General features: G+C 37.0%; 1 protein-coding gene and 1 long non-coding RNA gene across 4 annotated transcripts; both read right to left on the bottom strand.

Annotated features, from left to right (window-relative positions):
- Positions 1-899: 899 nt before the first annotated feature.
- Positions 900-14,837, bottom strand: LOC120069561 (ATP-dependent DNA helicase DDM1). 3 transcript variants are annotated; one of them, XM_039021350.1, is made up of 16 exons: positions 14,629-14,837; positions 14,404-14,541; positions 13,417-13,689; positions 13,245-13,328; positions 12,716-13,062; positions 12,429-12,618; positions 12,158-12,333; positions 11,858-11,924; positions 11,592-11,778; positions 9,631-9,726; positions 9,457-9,551; positions 9,252-9,371; positions 2,208-2,327; positions 2,023-2,121; positions 1,829-1,939; positions 900-1,426 (listed from the first exon to the last, which is right to left on the bottom strand). In XM_039021350.1, exons 2-16 carry the CDS (start codon positions 14,470-14,472, stop codon positions 1,187-1,189), a joined length of 2,274 nt encoding a protein of 757 aa, XP_038877278.1. In that variant the 5' UTR covers positions 14,473-14,541; positions 14,629-14,837; the 3' UTR covers positions 900-1,186. The 3 variants fall into 3 exon arrangements, with proteins under 3 accessions (XP_038877278.1, XP_038877279.1, XP_038877277.1); XM_039021351.1 differs by having other exon boundaries at positions 14,404-14,521; XM_039021349.1 differs by having other exon boundaries at positions 14,404-14,480.
- Positions 4,336-8,451, bottom strand: LOC120069562. The gene is made up of 3 exons (XR_005479579.1): positions 6,546-8,451; positions 6,372-6,425; positions 4,336-6,228 (listed from the first exon to the last, which is right to left on the bottom strand). It is a non-coding gene; the product is annotated as an uncharacterized LOC120069562 (long non-coding RNA).
- Positions 14,838-17,883: the final 3,046 nt, after the last annotated feature.

Genomic DNA, 17,883 nt, shown 5'->3' with positions numbered 1-17,883 from the left:
GTCCCTTTTTCACAAATAACAAGTACCTTCGCGAGGGGGGGAATGAAAAAGAAAAAAAAAATTGATTCCTCGGTTAAATTTCTACAAAATTGACAATTTTTTTAGTTGAATGGTTATGTTAAATTACTATGGTACCTAATAGGTCCTTTAATTAAAATTTTTAAAATTAAAAAATCTATTAGATATAAAACTAAATTTTATGTCTAATAAAAACTTCTAATTGAGTTTAATAAATCCGTAAATTAAGAGAAAAAAACTGAATAGATCAAGAAAGTCAGGCCATCTTAAAATTTTGAGTTTACAATTTAAAGAACCTAGGCACATCTTAAAATTTAGAGTCACAATTACAAGTTTAAAAATCGATTACACAAACCCAGAAAGTCAGGCCAAATTTGCTGCACCTCATTCAAATCTCAAAGAAATTGATAATTTTGCGAGTTTTCTTATCTAAGAAAAAGATTAAGTTCAAATTACTACAATAATTATCAAATTTTTAATTTAGACCATTGTCATATTTGAAACTTTAAAAAGTTAATAGATTTATTAAATTTAAACTAAATTTTACGTATAACAGAAACTTAAAACAATCAATTTAAGCCACATTTATTTTAAAAATCATAATATAAAAAGTGTGGCTCATTTAACTACACTCCCAAAAAATTAGTTAACAATTTTCTGTGAATTATGAATACTAAAAAATCCATTACGATTGCAGTAAACATGCCTTAGTGTTATTAGGAATTAAAACATATATTTAGCCAACTTTAGCCTGATAGTCAATCTAGCCCATAATTTTTCACATTGACAAACCCACAATTCTTGATTTTTTTCTTTAGAGGTTAAAAATCCCAAGTATCTAATTCAAAATTGTTCTTGGTTCTCAACCTGCTGTACCCAAATGGCCTAGATGGGAATCGATACTTTTAATTAAAGTCCCAAAAGATTCAGAGATCGTGAAAGTTTCTATGGCCATAGAAACTCCGCTCTGAAAATTACAAAATCAGATTCAGAAGGCAGTCTTCACAAATTGTATCTCCTTACCTCAAACAAAAAATATGCTGCCCTAATTAATTTTGCATGCTCAGAAACTAAAGACCAAAAATTGCATGCACCAAACGCCTCCCAAAATACACACTTACAATAAGTCCCAAAAAACAACACCACCTACAAGACTACTGTTAACAGTTTAAGAGTTAAGGGTAGAGAGTACCCCTCCTGTGGAAGTTGGTATCACCACCTCCCAACCAGGCCCTTTGAGAGGGTATAAATCACCAGAAGCTTTAGATTTCTCATCATCTGTACCAAATGGGGCAATCAGATCGGAGCGGTCTAAAATACGCTCCAAATCAGCATCGCTAATGTCTGTCTGTATTATCTTGTCTTCAGCAGAATCTACCTCCCTTAGTAGTGTTAGTAGATCCTCTTCCTGAAAAATTTCACAAAACCGGGTAATGCATGTGCACCCAAACAGGATGCGGTAAGAAACAATGGAAATTTTCATTGCAGTCATAAGAAATCTTGGTCATCCAGAAACATAAAGAAACCTCCCCAATGCGAAAGAGTAGCTTTCGTCACAATAGAGAAAAATAGTAGAAGATTGAGGCTCATAATGGTGATGATTTACAATGACAAATTCAAACGCATTATTGAGGATCCTCATCTGAAAAAATTACTTGGGGTACCCGTAGCCAGATGAACCAAATCAATACACTCCTTGGCTCTCTACCAAAATTTCTACAAAGTCCATCATGACTTGACTTAACAATTCAGAAGTCAAATGTAGGCAATGAAGAATCAAATACAATGAATTGAAACGCGTTTAACAAACCTCTACAACATCTCCAGGGTTGGGTTTTGTTCGTTCCTGGTGAAATTGCCCCTTCTCGATGACCACGTGCTCAAGCTTCAACTTACTAAAGGCCCTCTTCAGAATACGGCCCTGTTAAGACAATTTCTCAGAATACTGATAAATCGCATCATGAATATCAACATACCAAAAGATTAAGACCATCAGCAAGCTACCTCTATAGACTGAGCTGTTGCAAGTCTGTAAACGTGTACAGGTTTTGTTTGACCTATCCTGTGACACCTATCCATAGCCTGCAAATCCATTTGTGGGTTCTGGTGTACATACGCAATATGATGAGTCAATTTTAATATAGAAACTGGAGAAGAATAAAAAATAAATGCAGAGTCGAGAAAAATACCCAATCACTATCATAGAGTATACAAGTATCTGCTGCAGTAAGGTTAATACCCAGACCACCAGCCCGGGTGCTTAGAATAAATATCCTGTAGGTGCTGTTAACATCATTGAACTCCTGGATCTACATGTAGAAAAAATAAATTGGTCAATTACGCAATCCTTAATACACCATCATATCACCAACACTATCATAATGGAAATATTTGCAAAATTTCTAGTCTAGCGCCGCATGTAAAGAGAAATTCAATTAATTATTACATATAACTGATAGATTACCATTTTGTAACATGCAAGTAATAATTCAATCTCAACTCAACGTTTCTCAAGATCCCAACAGAACATACTAAAGTAGTAGCACAAAGCAACAAAACACAAAGTAGAGAATGTAATGTAAAAATAAAATAGAGAAGCACCACACAAAGTAAATGCAAGGCAATACTGAGATTCTTTTAACCGGACATTTTTCATATAATTATGAGCCAGGTGGAGGGCCTAGGCATGCACCTAGGCTAGGAAAACACTCTTCGACGCCTTAGGAATCTTTCCAGGATCAGGCGAGGTGACCTCACTGAGGCATGCATCATCTACGCCATAGTTAGGTCCACAAGTCTGTTTTTCTTCAAACAATTTTATTTTTAATGAGAATCAGTCAATCATAATTTCATTGATTATATGAAATTACAAAAGGAGCAACAAGTATCATGAGATATAAGAGATGTTTTTCTTTGAACAATGTCTTTTTTTTGCTTTTATTGAAAAAAGAGAAGAAAAAACACAGATTTACGTGGAAACCCTAGATCAGGGAGAAAAACCACAATAAAAGATTTTTATTCTTTTTAATTTTCTGATACATAGTACTCAACACAAGACAGGTATAAATAACCAAACTGAAGAGAACCCTAGACAGTAGACGCTAAGTAAAAGACTAAAATGCCCTTAGGGCTAAAACACATTTCAACACTCCTCCTCAAGTTGGGGATAAATATCAATGAGGTCCAACTTACTAATACAAGTGTCAAACGTCTATCTAGGTAACCCCTTGGTCAGGACATCCACAATCTGTTGACTGGATGGTACATAGGAATACAAATGCTATCGTTGTCTAGTTTCTCTTTGATAAAATATCGGTCAATCTCAATGTGTTTGATTCTGTCATGCTGAACAGGGTTATTAGCAATATTAATGGCAACCTTGTTGTCACAGTAGAGTCTCATCGGGTCATGACTCTCATAGCTCTGTATTCAGCTTCAGCACTACTTCTAGCCACGACACCCTGTTTCTTACTCCTCCATGTAACAAGATTTCCCATACGAAGGTATAATACCTCGAGATTGACTCTATCAGTAGCGGAACGGCCCAGTCTGAGTCAATGTAGGCTTCGATGCATCTTCTATCATATTTCCTAAACATCAAGCCTTTTCCAGATGTTGACTTTAGATATCTCAGAATCCAAGTAACAACTTCCATGCGTCTCATATACGAGCTTGCATAAACTGGCTTACCAAACTTACTGCATATGAAATATCAGGTCTGGTGTGTAAGAGACATATCGGCTTCCCTACAAGTCGTTGATATCTTTCCTTGTTCACCGGGACGTCGTATACTGACTTTACCAGATTACTGTTTAACCCTCAATCGAAGTATCTGCAAGTTTACATCCAGTCATCCCAGTCTCTTGTAATAGGTCTAATGTATTTTCTCTGAGACACTGAGATCCCTTCCTTTGATCTTGCTACCTCCATGCCTAGGAAATATCTCAAAGTACCAAGATCTTTAATCTCAACTCTTCTGCCATCTTCTATTTCAACTTGTCAATTTCTCCCGAATCATTCCCTGACAAATAATATCGTCAACATATACAATTAACACAGCTACTTTTCTTGGTGTTGATTTCTTAGTGAACAGGGTGTGATCAGAGTGACCCTAAATATACCCTTGGGTTTTGACAAAGGTAGTGAAACGATCGAACCAGGCTCTAGGGGACTGTTTCAGACCATACAAAAACTTCTTTAATTTGCAAACCTGACTCCCAAACTACGCTTCAAACCCTGGGGAGGAGTCATATAAACCTCTTCTTCCAATTCACCATTTAAAAATGCATTTTTTAGTTCAACAATGTAGAGGCCAGTCTAGGTTCACAGCAACAGAGGGGAGAACCCGACTAGTGTTAAGTTTTACCACCGACAAGAAGGTTTCTGAGTAATCCACCCCATACGTTTGAGTGAATCCTTTCGCAACCAATCTGACCTTATATCTGTCGAGAGTCCCATCGGACTTGTATTTGACTTTGAATACCCATTTTGCACCCGACTGTTTTATGACCTCTGAGAAGAGCAACTAGATCTCATGCTTTGTTGGTCTTGAGGGCTCGCATCTCTTTCATAATTACGGTTCACCTTCAAGAATTTCCAGAGCCTTGTACACATTTCCCGGAATTGGCATGGTGTCCAGACTAATGGTGAAGGCCTTGAATCTTATTGACAAGCTACTGTTAGATAAGAAGCTTTTCATAGAGTGCTTGGTGCAGGACCTCGTTCCCTTTCGTAGAGCAATTGGTAAGTCCAGGTAGCATCAATCTCACTGGTCCTGTCACCCTTTTCCTCTGTATTCATCTGCTGCACATTTTCAGTCTCCTGAACATCATCAGGGGGAAATTCATTATCTTATCCTCCCTAATTTTGCCAAAGTTCGCTGCATCGCTAGTGTTCACACATTACTTTCAACAGATTTATTATTATCAAGAGTATGGTTACCTTGAGCTGGCTCTGGTTCTGACTCTTGAACACCTTCCGACGGAGAACAGGGGAACTATTTCGAGGACTATTTCCTTTCGTAGATTCTTCCGATAGTAGGTTATCTAAGGAACTTGTTTTGTAGGAAGGATAGGATTGTTAGGAATGGGTGGGCCAGGATTATTAGTGCCAGGAATGGGTTCGAGAAACAAGTCTACGGGAATGGAATAAGTGGACGACTCGTGTTAGCCTCTTCACTCGAAGTCTACCCCTGAAGAGGACTAACGGGAAAGAAAGGTTTATCTTCTCGAAAGGTGGCATTCATGGTGATAAGTACTTTTGAGAAGACGACTGATAACATTTGTAGCCCCGTTGATGGAGTGGTTACCCAACAAAGACACATTTTGGGCCATAGGAGCAAACTTACTTTGGTACCATGACTATGGACAAAAACCGTACACCCAAACACCCAAAAGAGGAACATTTGGGAAAAGACAGGTAGAAGAGGGACTCTTTGAAATGAGCTAAGGGAGTCTGGAACTTGAGAACGTGGGAAGGCATTCGATTTATGAGATGGGTTGCAGTGAGTACAGCATCTCCCCATATGTACGAGAGTAGGAGCCAGGGATCATGAGTGCCTGAGCAACCTCAATAAGGTGACAGTTTTTTCGTTCGGCCAACCCCATTTTGTTGTGGTGTATAGGCACAGGAGTTCTTGGTGGATGATACCTTTGAGTTTAAAAATCACGAAGGGATTGGTTAACGAACTCACGACCATTGTCACTCCGAAGGATAGCAATTTTGGCATTGAACTGGGTATCGACAGTGGTGTAAAATTACTGAAAGACTGTAGTCACTTCGAACTTATCCGTAGAAAGGAACACCCATGTAAGACGGGTGTGATCATCTATGAAGGTGACAAACCACCGTTTACTCGACACGGTTGTGATATTAGATGGGCCCCACACGTCACTATGTATCAGGTGGAAAGGTTGGGAAGGTTTGTAAGGCTGGGAAGTAAGACACCCGAGGTTGTTTTGCACAAATACACACATCGCAAGATAAAGATGAAATATTAACATTACGAAATAAATGTGGAAACAGATACTTCATATAATGAAAATTTGGATGTCCAAGACGAAAATGCCATAACAAGAAATCAGTTTCAGAAATAGTAAGGGAAGACAGTAAACAAGTGCTAGATAAACTCCTAGAGGAAGCATCCTCCGAGAGGAAGTAGAGCCCCCTATTGTGCCAGGCAATGTCAATCGTCTTCCCCGAGCTCAGGTCCTGAAAGAAAACATTGTCCGGTGAGATAACGACATTGCAATTCAGATCTCTAGTTATTTTACTGACAGATAGCAGGTTATAAGATATTTTTGGCACATGCAAGACATTCTGTAAAATTAACCCTTGAATAGGAGATAAGTGACCTTTCCCAGCAACGGAGGCAAAGGACCCATCTGCAATTCGTATTCTCTCGTTTCCTACACTTGGATAATAAGAGAGGAATTGATCAGATGTTCTAGTTAGGTGGTCCGTTGCTCCTGAGTCAAGAATCCACGATTCATCCCCTTCAACCAAGAAGCTAAAAGACTGAGAAGTACCTGATTGCGCGACATTGCCAGTTCCAACCATACTTGACTCTACCTGGCTGGTGACTGATGACGTACCATCCCCTGTTTCACTGACAAGGGCCCGACCGATTTTAGATTTATCATTCGCAAGCCGTCGCTTGCCATTAGGTGGGCAACCGTGTAATTTCCAGCATTGATCTTTGGTGTGCCACGGTTTCTTACAGTACTCACAGATTGGTGGTGACTTTCCGTTTTGTTTGTCACTTTCCGGTCACAAGGACTTGGCTCCAAACGTAGCAGAGTCTAAGTGGGTGATGCTAGTGCCACTCATAGCACTGGTTTTGTCCTCTTCTAACCTGACTTCTGAGCATACTTCCATCAGAGACGGTATTGGTCTCTGTCCCAAAATCCGACTTCGGACACCATCAAATTTAGGGTTTAAGCCAACCAGAAAATCATACGCTCGATCCGCCTCCTCAATCTTTGAGTACTAAACTCCCTCGACAGGACAATTCCACACGACTTCGCGGCACAAATCCATTTCTTGCTATAGCAAGGACAATTTATTGAAATAAGACATTACGTCAAGAGTCCCTTGTTTGCACTCGTGAACATGTTTCCTCAAGGTATAGAGACGTGAGGCATTTTGCCTCTTCAAATAGAGCTGAAGACAACTTGCCAAATATCCTGAGCGGAGGTTGAGTACAGATGTGGCTTCCCAATCTAGGGTTCTATGCGGTTTATCATAATTGAGCGAAGAAGAGAATCCTCTCCTTTCCATATACGTTCCTAGGGATCACCGGGATTCGGTCTTGGTATTTCTCCAGTTAGATACCCGAACTTGTGACGTCCCTCAAGGACCATTCTCACCAATTGGGACCAAGAGAAGTAATTTTGGCCGTTAAGTTTCTCACCAATAGAAATCCCTGCAGAGTTTCCCACAGAACCAAACATAATATTTGCTATAGGTAAAGTAGAGTAAGCATTTACCGGTGTTTCTGAGCATAAAGAGAAGTCTAAATGTGGATGTGGATGTGGATGAAAACAGTCGCAGAACTTGTTGTGGATCTAAGAGCCGATATTTGCTGTTATAAGTTTGCCAACTGTTGTTCAAAGTCGACGGTTCCACCAAAATTTGCCGTAGGTTGGTTTTGCCCATAAATCCCTAAAAGTAGCTTCATTTTGGCTAGAGAAAGGACCAAAAGAAGGGCTAGGAATGGTCTGAACATGCTGGCTGGACCGGGTTCAATTGAACCGGTTGGTTCGGTTGGACCAGCTGGACCAACTTAGGAGGTTGGGTCATCCACGCAACAGAGGGACGGTCTGGTATGGGTGCTAGGGCTGGCGACTGACTCACAAACAGAGGCTGAAGGTCGGCGACTGAAAATCGACAGTCACGAGCAGAGGCGAAGTCGGGCTATGCGAAAATGCCCGTGGCTGGTGGTTGTCCCTGCATCGGCTAAATCTGAGGAAGAACCGCGCGCGGGTGATCGGTTGGGTCGCGGACGGCGAGACTTCGATCGATCACTGTGTAGGAGAGGGACACCGGCGACTGAATCGCAGCGCTGGAGCTCGAGTCTATGGGCTTGATCGGTCGGTTCTACTGAGGGAGTCCACTGGCTAGAGGTCGAATCTGACACAAATCGGATGAGTTGAGGTAGCGCGGCGTGAAAATAATGCTTAACGGCTTCTCGTATGGCTGTGGCAACTTCAGCGTTCATGGATCTCCCCGTTAAAACGAAGGTTGTTGTCGGAGTCTCTGGCTTGTTCTCATCGGTTTCGTCGCCATGTTCTGATACCATATTGAAAAGAGAAGAGAAGAAAAAACACAGATTTACGTGAAAACCCTAGATCAGGGAGAAAAACCACGATAAGAGATTTTTATTCTTTTTAATTTTCGGATACACAATACTCAACACATGACAGGTATAAATAACCAAACTGAGAGAAACCCTAGACAGTAGATGCTAAGTAAAGACTAAAACGCCCTTAGAACTAAAACACCATTTCAACAGATTTCTTCCGCAAAAATCCTCCTCTAAATTATTGGCTATTTTTTCTGCTTTCCACAGAAATGCTCCTACCCCATAGAATCAGAACTCCAGTTTCTATATGGTACAGATGACTAACTCCCCTCCCCGCATATGATTGCCATTATCTTCCCCTACCTACTAACAGACTTTTGTCCTTTCCAAATGTGTGTCTATCAAAAGATTAGGCCATGGTAGCCAAGAGCAAGTTTTTCGCTGCATGTGGCAGTTAAGGCCCGTATGGTTGCAGCGTATGGAAAACCAAGTCTCCCAACTGGTCTCCTTTTCCTCTCTCTAACAGTACTTTTAAGAAAACTATCACTTAAATGGATTGCTTTCAAAATTTATCTAAAAAACAAATATCAGTTCCAATAGAAGTTACAAAAGCATTTGTCAATCATCCATGAATTCTCCCTTTTATCAAATTCTATCTTGTAAATTCATCTGCATTTTATATGCCTGGCTCTCAAAGGATTTTTGTCAAAGGAATGCATATGCATGTATATTTTCCACTGATGATGTAGCTCTACATGTATCAGATACATGGAACATAGTTCTTTGGTACAACAATTTCTGAAATTGACACCATACTGCAACATATTGGCACTTGTAATGTGAGAAACTAGGACGGGGGGAAATACAAGACCAACAACACATAACACAACTGGCTGTAAACTATTTGGATATTTCATGCGCGAGCTCATACCTGTCTTTTCCTTTCATCTAGTTTCACGCCACCATCTATTCTGCAAACTTCATATCCCTTCTCACTAAAATAGTAGTCCATGATATCCAAAATCTTAGTCCATTGCGAGAAGATAAGGACCTAATAGAAATGCAAAGTAGGCGATTAGGTTTAAATAGGCAAAACTGAGAAGAATGACAGAACAAGATTTACAAAATCAATTTACTTTATGCTTGCGTGCAAATAGCTGTGTCAACAATCTATCTAGCAAACGAAATTTGCCACACTGCTCAACTAGCTGCTCTACAGGAGGATACTCATCTGTCAGGAAAAAACAAGGGTTTAAGTGAAATTGTATAAGACATTTTTACCATGACATTGGAAAATAAGAGACAAATACAAGATTCATCGAAGGCTGATTCCAAGAGATCGGGATGGTTGCAATTTTTCCGAAGCTGGACCATCAAATTGTTAAGCTTTCCTTTAAAACCATGTCCTGCATTTTCACAAACTACCACAATTAGCACAACACAAAATGAAATGTGGTATAACGAATAAAATCAAGCCTATCATTAACAATCAGCCTAAACAAAGCATGCACGTGATGATCCAATAGCATGCACAACAGTTTTAACCTAGCAACAATTAATGCATATGTTACAAAAGCCTAAACGAAATAAAACCAGAAGAAGCATGCACCTGAAACCTGGGCCCACGGTATTTAAACACTCATTCATTTCAACTAGAAATATACGACACCAAACCAAACTGACCATTCAACCACACTAAGCCAGTTAGGTTTTTCTTTCTTCCTTGTGTCCAACATGAACCGAACATTCAAAAACTTACAACAATAATTTTTTTTATAAGAAACAGAGATGTATATTCACCAAGAGAGCCACATGAACAGCAGCCTAAAGGCAAGGGGTAGAGGAAACCCCCTCCCACAAAACTAATAAAGAAGAGCCCTCCAATTGTTAATAATATGAGAAGGCTATAATTACAAAAGAATTTGGTGTAATTTGTACACCATCAAGATGCTATGTGCTGAACAAAAACCCAAAAAGAATAAAAAAATTCAAACTTATCTTCAAACACCCTACTATTTCTTTCTTTCTAAAGACACCACAAAAGCGACAAGTAGCACATCTCCAGAGGATTTTCCCTTTACCATATACACTTCCACCACCAAGACCATCCATCATCCAATCATCAATCTTCTTAGAAAGGCAATTAACCATCCCAAAAGTGCTAAAAATAATCTGCCAAACTCTAGAAGCAAACTCGCGATGCTAGAACAAGTGATCCACAGTTTCCATTTCTCTACGACAAAGACAGCAAAGGGAGAGCGAGAGGAACCAATTAGGGAACTTTCTCTGAAGCTTCTCACAAGTATTTAGACTTCTATAAGCAAGAGACAAAGGAAAATCTTCACCTTCTTGGGAATTTAAGCTTCCAAATAGGGTTGACCATAGGGAACTTATTTTTCGCAGCCCCTAGTCAAGTTTAGTAATGTGAACTTGGTACAGAACCTATACAAGGAATCACTCTTCCAGCGTAAACTATCCCTAGTTCTGCCCACAACAACTGAGCAAGAGCAATGGAGCTGCCAATTTCTCTATCAAAGAGGCTTCTTCTAAACCCCAAATCCCATGTTTGGTTCGAAATATTCCAATAATAATAATAATATAATAACGATAATTCCTTAAATATTGTAGGATAAATGATTTTTCCATCACATTTACAGTGAGCTTTAAAAACTTTTACAATATATTATTAGTTAGATTGGGTTCTTTAATGGATTTAAAATAGATTCATTCACTTTGCATATGAGTTGTCATAATGAAGTGTATTTTTTAACAAATAAAATTTACACAAGTATTCATGCAAAAATAGAAGTTTGAGGACAGTTTATCAACCATTGTTCAGGTTCTCCATTATTGAACAGATTGGTTAGGTTCTTATCTTTCAAAAATAATAAAACCATCTGATTCCAAGAAATTCAACCAAACCAAACCACGAAGTGCCCACTAACTTCAACCCACTCTGTGCTGGGAAAAAGTTCTCAAGGAGGGAAGTCATAGTATAATCTCAGAGTTCCACTACTTCATCCTGAAGATTGATAATATATTAGAGAACCAATTCATCCATAGAAGACTTAAAGGAGTTGGAAACTTATCCCTAAATCCCTGGCTAGCTATTTAGCAATTTCAATGCCAACTAGCAGCCAAGAGAAAACATCATCCCACCGGTTATATACCAAATAATAACAGAAAAATGAAGAAAAAATACTGCATCATAATTGGTAGTTACAACGACAAGCACATGGCATTTATATACTAAAACCCAATGCTAAACTACCTGATCCCTTCTCGGAGAGATGATTTTCCAATGTCTTGTTAACTAAATGTTCCTGAAAGTTCTTCTGATACTCAGTCATGTTTGCATATATTATGATTTCTTTCTTCCGAGGGAGCATTAGCTCAACATCAGATTTCATTCTCCGAAGTAGAAATGGTCTCAGTATTCCATGCAGTTTTGCTACCATCTGCAGGATTGGAATATCTGAATATGACACACTTATGTAACAAATGATGCTGGAAAAAAATGTCAAAAGAATTATCAACCTGGGCCTTTCTATTCTCTTGTGTTTCTTCTTTTTCTTCAGCTTGACACTTTCCAGAGAGATCAAACCTGAAAACGAATTATTAGGAGCAAAATCAATCTTGAATATGGTAATGATAATTATTTGACCCCCTGCATCTACAATCTCTATATTGACTTAAGTTTTAAGCTGCTACTCTGTGTTATCGTTTATTTAACAAATTGCAGTGCTTCCAGAACTATAAACCTCACCTCCATTTTCACGGATGGAAAAACAAATCTGAAGACTATAAGCATCCATAGATAGATAAAGGCATACTCACCATGACTCAAATTCTTCATTGGATGAAAAAATATCTGGTAAAATAAAGTTCAACAATGACCAAAGCTCTGCCAAATTATTGTGCAGTGGTGTCCCAGTTAGAAGCAGTTTATTTTCAACAGTTATGTACTTCAACTCCTTCAGCAATTTGCATTTTGAGTTTTTCAGTCTATGCCCCTTCAAGAAAAATGTTTTCAGGACCATAAGTTTTCAAAATAAATGAACTATATTTTATAAGAGACACATTAGAAGCATGGTCTAAAATGGCTGACCTCATCAACGACAAGATATTTCCAATTGTAATGCCTCAAAAATTTTTTAGCATCACTCATTGCAATCTCATAAGAAGTAACCACTATGGGGAATTTAGGTCCAATTGTTCTAGGCATGGACTTTCTTCGAATCTCTTCCCTTTGTTTTTTGTCACCATGATAAATAATAGAACTCACTGTGGGCACAAATCTATATACAGAGACATACAAACAAATGGAGAAATATAAGGTGTCTAAACAATTTTATTGTTGAAATGTATTCAGATAAAGTCAACACAGGAGAGTACCTTGATATTTCATTTATCCAATTTGAAAGTGTGGAAAGAGGAGCAATAACTAAGTAAGGTCCATCCAGTCCCTTCCCTTTCAAATGTGCTAGGAAGCCAATGGTTTGAATTGTCTTACCAAGCCCCATTTGATCTGCAAGGATTCCATTCAGCCCATTCTGCCATAATGAAATCAACCATTTGACACCTTTGAGTTGGTAGGACTTCAATTTGCCACCAGTCAATAGAGGTACAAGTTCACTCTGCTCCTTCTCGATTCTTTCTTCCTCTGTCAAGTTTACATCTTCATCCTGCTCATCTTCTTTTGATCTAGTCAGCATAGCTGCAACAGCCCTTTTTGCCTTCCTCTAGAAACATTTTCATCTCAGGTTAGAAATTATTTGACAATATACTAACAGTACTGAAGTAATAAAGCATATAGAAGATTAAGTTCAATTAAAAACACATCACATGAGGTTAAAATGTCAATTTTAACGGATTTAAAACAATCCCCCAAGATGTTAAGACATAAGAAGCACATAACTCTTACATTATTATAGCGAGCAGCAGCTTTCCTCTTTGAACCACGCCCACTGCTTTCCTCAACAGATTTCTTCTCTTCCTCCACTCCATTCTAGCAAATAGTTGAAATCAAATCTCAAAGAGTAGCAGAAAAGGAGCATAACTTTAAAATGCATAAATTATACGGCACATAGACATACAAATGTGATGTCATCCATTTTCTCCAGCAAGAATTCTGAGTATAACTGTGTTTGAGTGAGAAGTTCATCCAATTTGGTAAACTGATTGTCACTCAACTTAGCAGATTCTGTTGAATTCTCAAGTCTTTTTGCCTCCTCTTCCTTAACCCGAGCTTCCAGCAATTTCTGTTCCTCCTCAGCCATTTCTTTTGATATAAGACTGGAATCTCCATTTTTTGCTTCCAAAATTATCTCTTCCTCCAACTTAATCTCCTTTTCCCCATTACATAAATCCTTCATGAAAAAGGGGGAAAAAGAAGTCATAAAACAATTTGGCGCAGCATTAGAAAAAAGGGATGCAAGTTCAGTAGGATTCGGATACAACATACTCGAAATATTCATTAATGACATGCATAACAAGCAGACATGGCTCATTTGAGTACGATGCCAAAAGAATGCACAAGAGAACAAACACGCAGGTGTGAGAAGTTCATATGGAATCTCAGATAGACTACATCTTCCCTTCCATTTGATCCAACATTGTCAAGAAATTGGAAGTGTTTCCACCATCTCTCAATGAATTTTACCGCAAATGTTACTGTATATCAGATGGTGCTAATAAACAAACAGGTTTCAGCGTTGTGACAGGAAATAATTAAACAGAAAGGAGTAAGAAAAATCTTTTTTTCCCCATGCGGCTGTTAGGGAGCGTTTTAGAAGAAAAACGAGAGGTTAATCACTACGCATTAAGATAGCTATTTCCAGAAAGTTCCTTTTTCCCCTTTATTTGTATGAATAATCTATGTCTTTAATAATAAATAATGATTTCAAGGACAGAATAATCTTAAGCAACATTTAAAAGTTCTTCTCGAAAGCAGTTAAAAACACGAAATCAACTCTTTTCTTTCCTGCTAAAATATCCACATAATGTCTTTTGCTGTGTCAAAAGAATCAATAGGCACAAAAATTAGACAGAACACAAATCTATAGTAAAGAAAGCGAAAACACCTCGTCTTCCAGAACCGAAGTTGGGGAATCTGCGGAATTATCGACCCTTTGTTTCTCCTCGACAGCCATTTTCAACCCTAAAATGAGTATGAAACAGTGAACAAAGACCGGAGTAAACCTACAAACAGAGCAAAAACACTTGGGAAAAGAAACAAACTAGTGAATTCCCTAAGAAGCTGTAAACCGAGCGTAGAGTTGATTAATCTTAGTCACTGAATTTCTTACCGCTCAACAAATACAAAGACGAGAATCCGGAAGCAGGAGCAGAACGAACCAAATGCACAATAGCCAATCGAACGAACTTTAGTTCTCCAGTTGAGATTCACTGAGAAATGAAGAAATTTTTAGAGGGAAGCGACCATGGAAAATGGATCGTCGTGAAGTTTGCAGAGAAGCTGCAAGTTCTGTAATGTTTGTTCACTAAAAAGGTTTTTTCCTTTTTCGTGGTTCGGGGTTTTAGGCGGGAAGAGGAGAGATTTTTTGGACCCTGAAAAAGAATTTAATTACCAAAATACCTCCACTATTGGTCTAGTTGTAGTACAGACCTGCAGAGTTACAGGTAAACTTTATTTATTACAAAACAAGTTGAGGTTCATGGTTGGGTTCGGTTTGTAGTTAAACCGAACCAAATCGAAAATTTTAAATATGAGATGTAATAAATTGAACCGAACCATCTTGTTTGGTTCGAACTAAAGTTCGATTTGATTAAGTTTAGTTTCGGTTTTATATGTAATATAATATAAATAGTTCGGTCTGGTTTGATATTTGAATTCAAATCCAAACCAGAATGAAAAATTTAGTTCTCTTATAATTTTAAACTGAACTACAAAAATTTTGTTCCACTCGATTGGTTTTAATGTTCTCCCCTGTCTAAAATAATTTAGTGATGATTGACCAGAGCTACACAAGTTAGGAGTTGAATATCTCTATATCGTAATTTTAAAAAAAACATTAGATTATTACGTCAAATTTTTTAAATTAGTAATTTAGGCCCGTTTGATAACTATTTAGTTTTTTTGTTTTTAGTGTTTGAAATTAAACTTATAAACACTTCATCCATCTCTATATTTCTTATTTTTCAATCTATTTTTTTACCAATATTTTCAAAAACTAATCCCATTTTGAAAATTATAAAAGATAGTTTTAAAAATATTTTTTGAATTTGGCTGAGAATTTAACTCTTGTATTTAAATAAGATGCAAATTATTCTCATAAATTAAGAGGAAGTGAGCTTAGTTTTTTTTAAAAAAAAAAAAAATCAAATACGAAATGATTATCAAATGTGGCTAGAGATGTCTATTTTTTCCATGGGGACTAATCTACATGATAAACTTAGATTATGTATATGAATAATTTGATAGATAATTATTTCATTCAACTTGAAAATTTTGAGTAATTTCTCTTTAAATTATAATTGTTCATGTGGAACTAATCATATAAAAGTTAACCGTTTAATCAAAAATTTTCCATAATAGTGATTTGTGTTAATTGGTTTTTTTTAATTTAAGAAAAGAAAAGATCAAACGAGAAAAAAATTTATGCAGGGAATCCGATCCCCACAAATTTTCTATGCAAAATTTCTATTCAATCTTCATGAAAAATTTGACGAATATGGAGAATGAAATAGGGAACAGAAACGAGGTGCGGAGAACCATCCTGACCTACAACCGTTTGAACATCTAATCGTGACCATAATTATCTCTCATCAATTTAAAATTATTATAATTAAGCAACACTTGCCATTATAACTCGACTCGTTATGGTATATACGGCAAAATCTACCCACTCGCTATAAATTATAAGGTCATAATTGCGGCACTCAAAACCTTCAAAATATGAGATTGTTATATTCAATTCAAACTTTTCAATATTTAATTTTTGAAAAATAAAACTTGTAAACACCATAAAGTCATAATGCATGATTTAAACGCAATTTTTATAAGTTTGAGAGGTAATTGACGAAAATTTAAATTTTTAACACACATAATATGTCTGTTGATCTACGATCGTTTTAATGGTCGAATTATAATTAATTAGAATGTACGATTATTGCAGCAATTTGTATAGTTAATTATTGGGTTTTGTAAATAAGCGTTTGGGTAAAGTACTATTTTAGTCTTCGTACTTTTACTATATCAATTTGAATAGGTTGTCTAAATTTAGTTTTAATTTCCTATAATGTTGAAAAGTTTTGAATCTGTTATCAAACGCTTTGAATGACTAAATAGGGGATCTTGTTGTGTTCGTACTTTTGTTATTTACGTTATTTACAATGTTCGCCTTATAATTTAGAAAAGTGCACTATATAACTCTCTAACTCTATTGACGCTTCTGGATCTGTCACTAGAAGAAATTCGGCCTTTAATTTCGGTTTTAAACCAACATTAAAGGGCTTTAATGTCGGTTGCCAACCGACATTAAAGGTAGTGTTATTAAAGGTCTTTAATGTCCGTTGTCTTTAATGTCGGTTTTAAACCGACATTAAAGGCCTTCAGTAACACCAATATTGCAGCCTTTAATGTCGGTTGCAACCGACATTGAAAGTCTCAATATTGAAAGTCTTGCAACCAACATTAAAGGTCTTTAGTGATTAAAGGTCTTTAATGTCGGTTGCAACCGACATTAAAGCCTGTTTTTTTTAAATTCTTAACCGACATTGAAGCCCAAATCTATCCGTTTTTTTTTTAATTTTGTTGTCGAATCATTTTTTTTTTTGTCAAATAAGTTAAAAACGACATTATATGTCTTGTGTTGGATCAGGAAATGTCGTGTCATGTTTTATATTAAATAGTAAAAAAAAAAAAAAAAAAAATTGCATGGCGAGCCCACCAATATTTGTCTTCCACTTATGAATTTATCCACAAACAAGAATCAATATTTCCAATCCATTACATATACTCATCAATATTTGTCTTCCACCTATGAATTTATCCATAAACAAGAATCACAATACCAAAACCAGACTTTCATAGAATACTTACACCAAAGCCATCATTTCTTTCATTCACAATACCAAGTAGTAGTAATTCCATGAATAAACAAGAATCACAATATCATAAATACAGCTTCCAATGATAAACAAACCATACTTTCATAGAATACTTACACCAAGCCATCATTTCTCTCATTCACAAATATCTAGTACTAGTTCTATGAATAAACCAGAATCACAATACCATAAATACAGCTTTTAATGATAAACGGATCATGTCTTCCACCTATGAATTTATCCAGAAACAAGAATCACAATACCAGAACTAGACTTTCATAGAATACTTACACCAAGCCAACCAGAACCAGACTTTCATAGAATACTTACACCAAGCCATCATTTCTCTCATTCACAAATATCTAGTACTAATTTTATAAATAAACAAGAATCACAATACCATAAATACAACTTCCAATAATAAACATATCATGTCTTCCACCTATGAATTTATCCACAAACAAGAATCACATCAAAAAAATTTCGCTCCA

This window comes from Benincasa hispida, unplaced genomic scaffold (assembly GCF_009727055.1).
Source record: "Benincasa hispida cultivar B227 unplaced genomic scaffold, ASM972705v1 Contig508, whole genome shotgun sequence".
NCBI classification, from domain to species: domain Eukaryota; kingdom Viridiplantae; phylum Streptophyta; class Magnoliopsida; order Cucurbitales; family Cucurbitaceae; genus Benincasa; species Benincasa hispida.
Note: the sequence above shows the minus strand (reverse complement) of the source record. Positions and strands in the feature narration are given on the sequence as shown.

Coding starts and splice junctions, on each gene's coding strand:
- LOC120069561 (XM_039021350.1), bottom strand. CDS start 14,472: ATGGCTGTCGAGGAGAAACAAAGGGTCGATAATTCCGCAGATTCCCCA. Junction 12,334..12,428: donor AATATCTTGTCGTTGATGAG/GTCAGCCATTTT, acceptor TTTTTCTTGAAG/GGGCATAGACTGAAAAACTC. Junction 1,940..2,022: donor CAACAGCTCAGTCTATAGAG/GTAGCTTGCTGA, acceptor TTGTCTTAACAG/GGCCGTATTCTGAAGAGGGC.